The following is an 11751-nucleotide window of genomic DNA, read 5'->3' as shown; positions in this document are numbered from 1 at the left end:
TTATATACTCGTCTTCTTTTGAGAGAACAAATTTCATTTATGTTTTTATTGAATGGCTTGTTGCAACAGGAATCACAGTTTCATTCATTATTCCAATATTTGAAATGGCAGAGGCTAGAGAGACAAAGCAACTATTGCTTCTTAAGATATCTGGAGCTTATGAAACAACAATTTTCCTTGCAAATTTGACAATTGATTTAATTTCGATAATGTTAAACATTATTTTAGTAACAGTTATTTTATATTTGCAATCAGCCCAAGGATCAAACTTCTTCCTTATTCTTTTATTTGTAATTCCATTAGTTCTTTATTATTATGTTTTCTTTTTGAATACTATTCCATTTGCCATTTTCACAAAATACAAAACATATTTCACTGCAATATTTTTGATTTTGAGCATCATACCAAACATCAATTTTACAATGGCTGATGATACAACAAATATATTGCATTTTGCATCAATAATGATGTTCCTTCCACAATGGATGTCAACAATGTTCATAGACAACATCATGATTTCAAAAGTATTTAATTTCCCATTTACAATTAAAAATATGGGAATTTTATTGAGATGGAAGAATTCTTGGGTTATATTAGGAATAACATGTGGTTTCATTTGTGCTTATTTACTTCTCTTTTTCTTGTTGAACATTTTAATGCCTAGGAATTGTGGTTCTGCACCAATTGGATTTTCAAACATATTCTCTTTGACAGCTTGGAAACAACTATTTTCATTTAGAAGAAAACAATTGGTTGAAATAGAAGGTCAACGCTTCATTGAAGTTATTGGTTTAGATAAAACATATAAAGGTTCAACCCCTGTTCACGCTCTTCGAAATGTTTCTCTTTCAATTGATAAAGGAGATGTGACTGTTTTAATTGGTCCTAATGGCTCAGGAAAAAGTACTTTGTTGAATGCAATGACAGGAAGCATCAGTAGTGATAAAGGGGATCTTAAAATATTTGGTGAGAAATGCGTTTCTGGTTTCAGCTCATTGCAACAACATTTAGGAATTTGTTACCAAGAAAACATTTTGTTTGAGAGATTGAATGTTTACAAGCACCTTGAATTCTTTGCAACAATAAGAGGCGTCGAAAATACTAAACTGAAAGAAGTTATTGATCATAGCTTGAGTAACTTCCGATTAGATGGACTCGAAAACATGAAAGCAACAACATTGAGTGGCGGTCAAAAGAGAAAACTTTGCACTGCAATCGCTTTCATTGGAAATCCAAAGCTGGTCATTTTGGATGAGCCAACAGCTGGAATGGATGCAAGCATTAGACAGGAAATATGGAAAGCGATTTCATGTTACAATATCACATCAATTGTAAGTACACATTCTATTGAAGAAGCAGGAATTCTTTCCAGCAGAATGCTTGTGATGAGAAATGGAGAATTGATCTTCGAAGGAATTTCAAATGAATTGAGAAGTAAGTTTATAGATACAAGGTGATGTGAATTTTGCATCCCTGGGATGGACGATACACCCAAAGTGTCACCTTTTTGGGATAACAAAAATTTATATATATGAGAGTTCTGCAAATCATATGCACAATATCTATTCTGCCTGACTTCTTGTATATAGGAGTCAGGCTGAATAGATATTGTGCATGTGGCAACATAAGTATTTCCGAGATTGCCATCGTGCGCTATAGTACACTACTTCTCCTTGGTCCTAGCTCGGTTCCAAGGATATCGGTGTTCAAGGATTTGGCAAGGTCCTTCTGAAGTCTCTCATTCGATGAGAGATTTCGGAAGAACCTTGCCTTAGAGTATTCCAACTCTTGTTCTCTTGTCCCTGAATAGTCAGAAAAGCTATTTGACTACTTAAGGCAGAGATTATCCGAGGTCCCTCATTTGATGAGAGGCCTCGGATAATCTCTGCCTTAAAGTTGTACACTTGTAGTCCATCAGAATGTAAGTATACACGGATAGGACAGCTTTCTTCTGAAGTCTTAGATTTGATGAGAAGCCTCAGAAGAAAACTGTCCTATTTTATAATAGGTGGAGTTTCAGAAGCTACCCATCCCAGAGTGGGGGACAAACTCGCCCGTTGTCACTTTTCATTAACCTTAAACTTGTAATTTTCATTATTTTCTGAAATTACCTTTAAAAGTACTAAGTAAGATCATGAGATATAGCAATATATGTTTAAACCAACTTATATTTTGGTTGTACACAACTTGTATGTGCCGGATACCATTGTGTCAAATTTTTCTGAAATTAACTTTAAAAGTACTAAGTAAGATCATGAGATATAGCAATATATGTTTAAACCAACTTATATTTTGGTTGTACACAACTTGTATGTGCCGGATACCATTGTGTCAAATTTTTTCTGAAATTAACTTTAAAAGTACTAAGTAAGATCATGAGATATAGCAATATATGTTTAAACCAACTTATATTTTGGTTGTACACAACTTGTATGTGCCGGATACCATTGTGTCAAATTTTTTCTGAAATTAACTTTAAAAGTACTAAGTAAGATCATTTATTTTTGCATAATATAATGCCAATATGGTTTCTTTTGATTTTATTTCATTTATAAGCAAATCAGATTTACCCAAAAACTCCACTCCATAAGCGTTCATTTGCTAAATTAAAAAGTGACAATGGGCTAGTCTGTCCCTTTCTCACCCATCCCAAAACTATATTGAAATTTTTGAATTGATAATAAATGTATCTATATCTAAGGTATATTAGAGAATTTTTAAAAATTATGCATTAAAAAATTGAATTTATTCAAAACAAATTGAGAATAAAAATGCTTAAGTAATCACTTCATTATTTCAACAATGATTGATGCAGTACCGACGTACTATAAAGACATTGAGGTCGGTACTAAGCATCAGTATCTTAGATATAAAAAACCAGGCGACAAGTACGGAAAATATTATGTTAAATGCAATGAACTAGTAAAGCGTCCTGACGGAACTATATGCCGCTGTGCAATGGAAGAAATGCGTGAGGATCATTTCAAAAAATGGATCCAAAACAAACGGCACATATGCACACCAGGAGAAGTAGCATCACAACAAACAATCGATCAATACTATCAAAACGTCAGTTAGTATGACTAAGTTGGGTACTGAGGCACTGCGCGCCTCCGTACACCACTTAGCGGTTTTGACACTTTACGAAACCGGTAACGTATATTTTACAACACAACCATAACACCAACTTAACCTTAAATATTTACAAAACCATCTGACACATAAATGACTTCACTAACGAATTCACTAACGAATTCACTACCGTCCTCACTAAATAAAAATAACCTTATTTTTATTTTTTTAATTTTTTTTATTTCATTACAAAGACATGTCCGACTACATTTACTATGACTCTTTCCCAGAACGTTTCCGTGAACTATTCAAAACTCAAGTAAAACTGAGAAACATGCATTTTAACAAAGACAGACCCATTGACGATGAAAGAAACCCTGAATATATTATAATACCTTATGATGCTAAATTTATTGCATACATTCCTTATGGTCGCAGAGGAACGAAAACTATTTCAACAAAGAACAAAAATTATTTCTGGAGCGATGAAGAAAATTGCCTTATCTACATAAATGCATACTTAAATAAAGCTACATATTGTACAAAGAAGGTTGGACCGGATTTGAGCTCTACATATACGACGACGATGGAAACAGACGTGTATACCCATACGATAATATGTACCATTGTTTTCATCAAGCATTAAACGAATACATAGTCAGTAAGGGTCTCATTCCTGCTGAGTAGAAATGCTTTATTTTTGTTCCACATTTATATAAAAATAAATGATATCACCACCCTCACACGTATGAAAACATCCATTTAAATTTAGGTGAAGTGGTGAGATCTCACCTCTTTTTCACCTGTTTTTTCACCCTGTTGAACTCATTGCTTTATAACTCTCTTCCTTTATCCAACTCTTCTAACTTCTTCTTAAGTTCAGCAATGTTGTCCTCATGAAGTTTAATCTTTCTCAAAATTCCTTCTTTATCTAATGGTTGCTTTATCTTTCTAAACTGAACTCTACCATCCTTCATAGTATGAATGTAAAAACCTTCTGGAATAGTTCCTGATTTAATGTATTCTACCAAAAACTTTTGTTTCATTGCTTCAGTGACTTTATTTGTCATTTCAATCAAATAAAAATTTTAATATTAAATAAAAATAACGTTATTTTTTCAGTAAGGAAACGCAGGAGTTTTACGATTTATTTGTGGTGTAGGTTCTGGTTTAAATGTTGGAGTCGGTTTTGGAGTTGACTTTTGAACAGGAGTTTGTATTCCATAGGTTCAGGAGTCATTGAAGGTGTTGTTTGTGAAGGCGTGGTTTTGGCGATGGTGTGAGTTTGTTTAACTTCAGCTACTTCAGTATTATTTACAACATTTGCTTTATTTCTTTTCAACATCATAACTGCTCCTGCTGTAGCTAGCAAACCTAGTGGGAGACCATATTTTATATAAGGACTTGACCAAATGCTATTTTTGACAGGAGCTGGTGGAACACCTAACCTTGGTGAGACTGCTCTTTGCCATTGTGCAGCTCGTAAGAAATATTCAATAGGTGCTCCATAATCGTTTGGTAAAGGTAAAGTTTGTTTCATAGATGGTGAAGGTTCACGAGAGCTTGATGAAGAACTCATTATAAGCTTTAAAAAAAACGTTCATCCTTTATTCCTCACTGTCGTCGTGCTAAGTTATAGTCATCTAATCTTATTATTGGATTCCATTAGCACGCACTGAATGGCAAAGCAACAATCCCTCATAAATCCAATAAGTGGCTTTGGTACGTTTTCAGTTGCTAGTTCAATAGGTCCTTTAACAGACAATTTGTATGTTATTGGAGCAGTAGATTTTGACCTTGCTGGAAGCAAAAGTCCACTTCAGTTGGAAAACCACATAAGAAATGTGTGTTGTCATAGCTATCCCATTTATGTTCCACACTACCATCATCCACCAATGACCTCATAACATCTTCATTAAATCCTATCATATCATTGTTTGTATTGCAAGCGTTCGCAACCATTTCATAAAATACAGGTCCATATGATTTTTCAGGTTCTGCAGGCATATTTCCATAAGCTCCCATGGAAAGCTGAAGATATTTAAACTTAGGGTTCTCAAAATTAACATAATAGTTGTCTTTCTTTCTAAATAGTGCCCAAATACTTTTAACATTAATAGGCGTATAAGCTGCTGTAAATGTTGCACTTGAACTATCTGTATTCTTTGAGAATGAACCGTCCATAGGAATCCAATCCATAACTTTAACAGGAAAACATAAAGCCTCGTTTGTATAATGTTCTACAAGTTCTGTATAAATGTTAGGGTCTAAAGAGAATGACTTTGGATGAATGAAACATTCATTAAAATCCATCTTGTTCGAAATAGTTGCTGGGTTACAGTTGTAATAGTAACTGTTCCACTAGCTTCTACTGCCTTCGTTATCATAGTGAATGGTTCATTCCATGGAACAAATTTATTTGTCGGTGGATTTGAATCTGAAGCAAATGCAACTTTAAGAGTTGGATTGAAAGCAATGATATCATTTACAGATATAGATGTGCATTGTAAGGCGTCGCTACTGAACTTTACTTTAAGCTGAATGTTTCCTGCAAAAGCTGGAATAAATCGAATAGCTTCTAATGGAAGGAATCTTCTAACAGGAATTCTTAAACGAAGCTTAAAATCAAATGATTTTCCTGCTGTAATTGGACCACTAACAATTTGTCCTGTTCTGCATGTTCCCGAATGACTCCATACATCTTCATGTCGAGTCTTTGAGAAAACATCTACTTTCTTTATTTGTTCGGTAGTTTGTGAGTTTGAAGTTATATATGCTTCTTCTCTTGCGTTGTCTTGAGAATATACGATACGACCATTTGCAAGGATTTGATATCCAGCAACTGCATAGAAAGCGTCATCGAAACCAATCCAAAATCCTGGTGGGTTTGTTTTATTGGAACCTGAACCAATTTCTTTATCTACAATAAATTGACCTTCCATTTTATACGTAATGAATGTATTGTAAAGGTCCAACATATTTTCACCAGGAGGTGAGAGATTGAATGTACCCATGTGTTATCTTTAGCAGTTCCAGGTTGTGATGGAATCTTTGCGTCAGAATATTTTCTATTAGTGTCACCAATTTGAACTGCATTGTCTATGATATCGAAATATGAGCGAATCTGATGAATATGCTCTGCTGGAGTAAATTCGTTTAACTGTTCGTTCTGCATGTATTTACTTCGGATAAAAATATCTATTTACTTCATTATTCTCACTCTTCTTCTTGGCATTCGTGGTGGAAGTTGTTTCTTGACATTTTCAATGAACTGTACATTCTCTTTTGTCTCAACTTCTTTCACTGGTGGGTCAGGTTCTTTGACTCGGTTGTTTTTCAATGAAATTCACAAACTTTGCAATAAGCTCTTGGTTCGTTATTGAAAGTACATCTGGCTTCTTTTCTTCTTGGTTCTATTGACTTTTCAGTTTGAACAGAAGGTTTTATATGGGCTTCGTGGACTTCACCCTTCCATACACCTTAATGTTGTCGCTTTCTGCATTCGCTAATGGAACCTTTCTTTTTCTTACGTATATTTTACCATCTTTACTCTGACTTACGTAATAGAAAGGATGTTGTATTCCTCTTGCGTCATTTAATATAATAGACTCTCGCTCTGATTTTGACAAGCTCATTTTACATCGGTTAAAGTTTTAATTTTGTTTTTTATCTGCAGTCAAATGACTCAGACAAGCCCTACGGACAAGACCCAAGGGGTCATAGATGTTGAATCATTGAAGAAAGAAATTCGCGAGCAAATTTTATCCGAACTGAAGGAACAAAACAAGAACAAAAAGCCAGAGAGACCAAAGAGAAAACTTAGTGAAAAACAACTTGCTGCATTAGCTGCTGGAAGACAAAAGAACCCACGTTTGCTGGCGAAGAAAGCTAGAGAAGAAGCTGAAGCAAAAGCTAAAGAAGCTGAAGCAAAGAAAGAGTAAATGGTTTATTTTTATCCGAATTAAATGTATAGACAAATACCTTTATCTGTTGCGTTCAGTAGTGAAAACCCTGACATCAAAATAAAGGGGAACAGAGTAACGTTTAAGTTTCCAACAGACTGGATTGTGAACATAAATGAAGAGAAGTACATTGGCATAATATCTATGTATATAACACTGCTTTCAGAAAGGTTGACTTTATACTTCAAGTCGAGATAGAAAATGACGAACAGTCTTTAAGCGCCCAAAACATTCACATATACAAATACTTTAAAGACGATACAACATTGTTGCAATGTATGATTTCATTAATGAGATGTTCGAGAAAAAGTTCAACATTGAAGTACAAACTTTACAGCCTTTACGTGAGTTTCTACACAACTGAAAGAAGAAGGTAGTCAGCCACAACTTATAGACTTTCATTATGAATTTAATGAAAATGAAGATGGAACACATGACTGTCAGTTTGTTGTATTCTCACCATTCAATGAAGTCGTTAAAGAGAAAGAAAATCCATTACGTATAAGATTTCAAATCTCTGAACCAAGTGATGATTTCAAGAATGTTTTCAATTATGATGCAATGCTTCCGAGGAAAAATGAATTTTCAAAGATTGTAACACCTGGCATTTGGGATAGAAAGCAAGCTATATTATATTCAAACTTAAGTAAGGGAGTTGAAAATGAGTTCATTGGTCATACAAGAACTTCACCACTTCCTAACCCTAAATACTATAAATTAACTGGCTTCAATCGTGAGTTTTGGATAGACATGTTCTCCACTCATGACCATAACTGTCCAGTGTTCTTACCTCCAGACCATAAGGACTGTCTCTACATTGAAGCACAACTCTTAAACTCTACCATCGCAGTATTGTAAATGACCACATGGGCTTATTTTTATCACGAATGACCTCATTGCTGACAAAAATAAATGACCTCAGAACTTCAACTTACGAATAAAGCTTGTTTTAGTCGTTATTGAGAAGTTAAACTTCTCTTCAAAGCAAGGTTGACATGACTTACATAAGTCAAATCCAATCTCTTGACCATCATGAAGTGCTTTGTAAAGTTTCATTAAACTGAACTCAGAGTCTTTGTCATATGTTCCTTGCGGAACCATTAAACCTTTATCTTCATCATAGAAACACTGAACAGAGTCAGGAAACATTTCATTAGCGGTTAAAGCAATAACATCTTGCTTCACGCCTTTCATTCTGCAGTGAAATGCAACTTCATTTAAATCATTCGTGAGTAAGTCTATGTAAGTCTTCTTTCCACAAAATATTGACTTGTATGCTAAACTTTGTTTTCCAGGTGTTATTTCTGCGAAGTCAGAATGAAATTGACCAAGGTTTTTACCAATGAGAACTCTTCCATAACGTTTCTCAAACTCTTCAGCGAGTTTTGGTATGTCTTCATTATACAGGTGCATCGAATCTGTATCGCTATAGGCTATATACAAACCCATATCTTCAGCAGTACAGAATACTTCACACATTATTCTCTTCGACATAGACAGAATGTTAACACCAAGTGGACAGAAGTTAAAGTGTCTGCAAATGCTTTTCGTTAGCTTGAAAATAGTTTTATCTGAATCATCCAAACCTTCGAACTTCACTATATGGTTGTAGTTTCTGATGGCATATCTTATAGCATCTTTGTCATTTACTATGGTTATTTTTGACTCAATAGGAGATAGAATAGTTTTGCCATAAATGCTGTTCAGAATGAGCTTTATATTTTCTTGCAAAGGATTTCCTTCTTTCTTATACTTTAACCTTAACTCAAACAACTTCTTTACTTCATCTCTTATTCTAATATCTCTGTTTCCATCGTAATAGTATCCTTGCAACACTTCACATTTGACACCTTGATATTTTATGAGGTCTTGTAATGTTATATGGTCAACATACATTAAACAGCAAGTGTTTGAACTTCTGGGAACGTTAAGTTCTGGATTTAGTTCAGGGTCACAAACTATTAAAGGAAAGTGTCTATGTATTCCAATCTCTGTTATCTTAATGAGAACAAAGAAGCCAGACATAAACTTTTCACCAATGGGTTCCTTTTGGTCGTCATCGAATAAATGTCTCATGAGATACTCTGTGCTTAACATTTCTTCCTTCATAACCTTTGGAATACCTTCTAAAGTATAGAGTCTTGCAATTGCTGAAGGGTATAATGAAACAGCGTCGAAGTCAGCAATGAGTTTCTTTTCGCTCTTTTGTTTCATGTTATCTGACAACATACATCTTCCACCTTGAATACAGCGTGAAATAAATTCTCTTGGTTTATTTGAGAGGTCATAAAGATTTCCATTCGGGAAGTACACTCTGTTCTCAAACAATTTGTTAGCAATTGAACAAATACTAACGTAGTCATAAACGTTTAAATCAAATTCTTTCAATATGTCATTGCGGAACTTAACAAAACCTTCTCTTAAAATTCTTACATCTTGTTTGCAATAAAATGTGCTATACTTTTCTAAGTCGAAGTGGTTCTCATCTATTCTGCAACCTTTGATGGAATCTATGTTTTTCATGAATGTATCCGCATCCCTGATAAACTTACACGCTTCAGAAATGACACCAGTTCTGTTGTCATTTGCTAACAAAACACTGCTGTAGTAGTTGTATGGAAATACTTCTTTCGGTCCTGTTTGTAAGTTAAACATAGCAGGAAATAGTTTAAGTTTCTTATTTATAACACTGTAAGAGTCTTTTATAATAATTGCCCTCCTTTATATAAGCCAGTTATTTGCATTGTTCGTGAACCTTTAATGATGGGAGTTCCTTTCACTTCTGTCATGTGTCTTAAGATGAAGTTTATATCATAACTGAGGTTATGGAAATATATTAAACTCTCGTCAGGAAGTCGTTCCAAAAATTCTGTTGCACAGTTCTGACCCCATATGCTTTCACTCACTGAACCATCTTCACTGTCATAACAGATGTTAAAAGCTTTATGAAAGCCATCGGTACTGCACTCAAAGTCAGCAAAGAAAACGTGCTCAGGAATGAACTTGCACTTATTTTTATTTACTTCTTTTGACTCGGCTTTCTTCTTCAGTTGTACACAATACTTTGGAGCATATGTCAAATCTTTAAATGTTGCAAGGTTCTGTTTATATAAGTCAGTAGTATATGTGAAAAGTTCTCCATAAGAAATAGGTTCGAAATATTTGCACTCCCACAATGTTTTCATAACATCCCATAACGGTGTTGTTCTATCATAACGAACTACATATTTATCTTCTCTCTTTGTATAAATCTTCATTTGTTTCTCAATGTTCATTCCACCACAAGCTTTGAGAATTTCTATATAGTTGCGAATGAAATATGTTGTCATTGGTAATCTTTCGTTTAGCATGTAGTGGTCTTCAACAAGAAGTAAGTCAATAGTTCTAACAGTTTCACATTCTTTTGGTATGTATCTCTTTATTTCATTATGTCTTGAGTCATTGAAATAACCAATGGTAACATTAAATGCTATACCTGTTGCGTCAGAAATTTCTTGTACTTTACTTTGAGGAAAGTCTCTAACACGAATGACTTCTCTCATGTGGTCAATAGTTTCTTCATCTACTCCAGCCTGAATGCAAGCATAAACGAAACAATTGTCTTCTGTCATAAGTGCTGCAGTTCTTTTGTTCAATTCATTGAAAATTTGGTAGCGCTCAAGATTTATAGGTAATGTGCAAAGATACTTCCAGAACTGACCGCTTCTCTTCTTATAAAACTTCTTTTCACCAAGGATTTCATTCCAGAAGTCATCTATATCTTGTTTATCTCCTGTTTGTTTAAGTCTGTTCAATAATCTTTTCTGTCTTTCTGTCAGTGTGCTTTCATCTCTATATGGTCGCTTCTGTGGCTTTCCTTTCTTAACATCTGACATCGTTAAGCCTTCATATTCTGTTAAATCATACATCTTTATTTCAGTAAGATTCTTTATGTTTGTCAAGAAGAAGTCATAGTGCATTTCAACAATACCTGCAGCATTTGCTTCTATCTCTGATATAAAGTTCTCCTTCAAGAGCTGATGTAGTAATGTTCCAATATTATTGAGGTTTAACGTAGAACATTCATACTTTCCACCAAGTTTATAACATACCATCCATCTCTGTTGTGAGTTTATTTTAATCTTCTCTAAGAGTCTCATGAAAACTTACCGAAATGTTTGTGTAAGTAGTCTCTGTTTGGTTCATCTAAAGCTTCGATGTTAAAGTCAATGAGTCTATTGCCTGACTTCACATTTCTCTTCCTATTCTCTTCATCTTTCTTTAACCATCTCTCACCTTCTTTTGGTTTGTCGTCAATGGAACGAATGACATCGTTAGCTTTACGAACTTGTTCTATAGCACTTTTAAACATCTCTCTTCTCTGTTGTTTCAGTGTGTCGTCTCTTCTTCTTGTTTCACCAACGTTTGCATTTGTTATGTCAAACATTTCTCTTCTTACTTCATGAGGTACTGAACGTCTATGATATAAGTCAATAGCAATGTCATTTAAAGGAAATGCTATTGCATGAACTTCTTCGTCCTCGCCGCGTTGCGGCTTTATGAACTCATGAATTCTATCATAACTTATTGCACCATTATAGTCTTTAATGAAGTCGGCGAGTGCTTTTTTGTTTGTTGCGTAATGTGTTGCTACTTCTATGTTAGCTTCTGTAAGAAGTTGTTTTATTTCCGAGTGTTCTAACTTAGACAACTTCCGATACATCTTTAGTAGGAAATA

The 11751-nt window shown here is 34.4% G+C and overlaps 5 protein-coding genes and 1 pseudogene across 6 annotated transcripts, besides 4 other annotated features; 2 read left to right on the top strand and 4 right to left on the bottom strand.

The window, feature by feature from the left end:
- Positions 1-10: part of a mobile genetic element that runs on past the window's edge.
- A 412-nt stretch (positions 11-422) lies between these two features.
- Positions 423-1457, top strand: TVAGG3_0610460 (ATPase activity, coupled to transmembrane movement of substances; the record flags this gene model as incomplete). The annotated part of the gene is made up of 1 exon (XM_001294243.1): positions 423-1457. One exon carries the CDS (start codon positions 423-425, stop codon positions 1455-1457), a length of 1035 nt encoding a protein of 344 aa, XP_001294244.1.
- Positions 1458-1916: 459 nt separating this feature from the next.
- Positions 1917-1987: a mobile genetic element.
- A 48-nt stretch (positions 1988-2035) lies between these two features.
- Positions 2036-2642: a mobile genetic element.
- A 430-nt stretch (positions 2643-3072) lies between these two features.
- Positions 3073-11751: part of a mobile genetic element that runs on past the window's edge.
- On the top strand, positions 3329-3759 carry TVAGG3_0610430 (annotated as a pseudogene). Its single transcript has one exon. A coding segment is annotated over exon 1 (431 nt).
- Positions 3906-4142, bottom strand: TVAGG3_0610420 (uncharacterized protein; the record flags this gene model as incomplete). The annotated part of the gene is made up of 1 exon (XM_001293647.2): positions 3906-4142. One exon carries the CDS (start codon positions 4140-4142, stop codon positions 3906-3908), a length of 237 nt encoding a protein of 78 aa, XP_001293648.2.
- TVAGG3_0610410 (organellar and viral DNA polymerase type B) lies at positions 7953-8528 on the bottom strand (the record flags this gene model as incomplete). The annotated part of the gene is made up of 1 exon (XM_051240024.1): positions 7953-8528. One exon carries the CDS (start codon positions 8526-8528, stop codon positions 7953-7955), a length of 576 nt encoding a protein of 191 aa, XP_051097848.1.
- On the bottom strand, positions 9923-10645 carry TVAGG3_0610400 (organellar and viral DNA polymerase type B; the record flags this gene model as incomplete). Its single annotated transcript, XM_051240023.1, has 1 exon — positions 9923-10645. A coding segment is annotated over one exon (723 nt), but the record flags the coding sequence as incomplete, so codon positions are not given.
- Positions 11170-11736, bottom strand: TVAGG3_0610390 (organellar and viral DNA polymerase type B; the record flags this gene model as incomplete). Its single annotated transcript, XM_051240022.1, has 1 exon — positions 11170-11736. One exon carries the CDS (start codon positions 11734-11736, stop codon positions 11170-11172), a length of 567 nt encoding a protein of 188 aa, XP_051097846.1.

The sequence above is a fragment of the Trichomonas vaginalis genome, chromosome II (assembly GCF_026262505.1).
Source record: "Trichomonas vaginalis G3 chromosome II, whole genome shotgun sequence".
Taxonomy (NCBI): domain Eukaryota; phylum Parabasalia; order Trichomonadida; family Trichomonadidae; genus Trichomonas; species Trichomonas vaginalis.
This window is presented reverse-complemented; position numbering and strand designations above follow the sequence as displayed.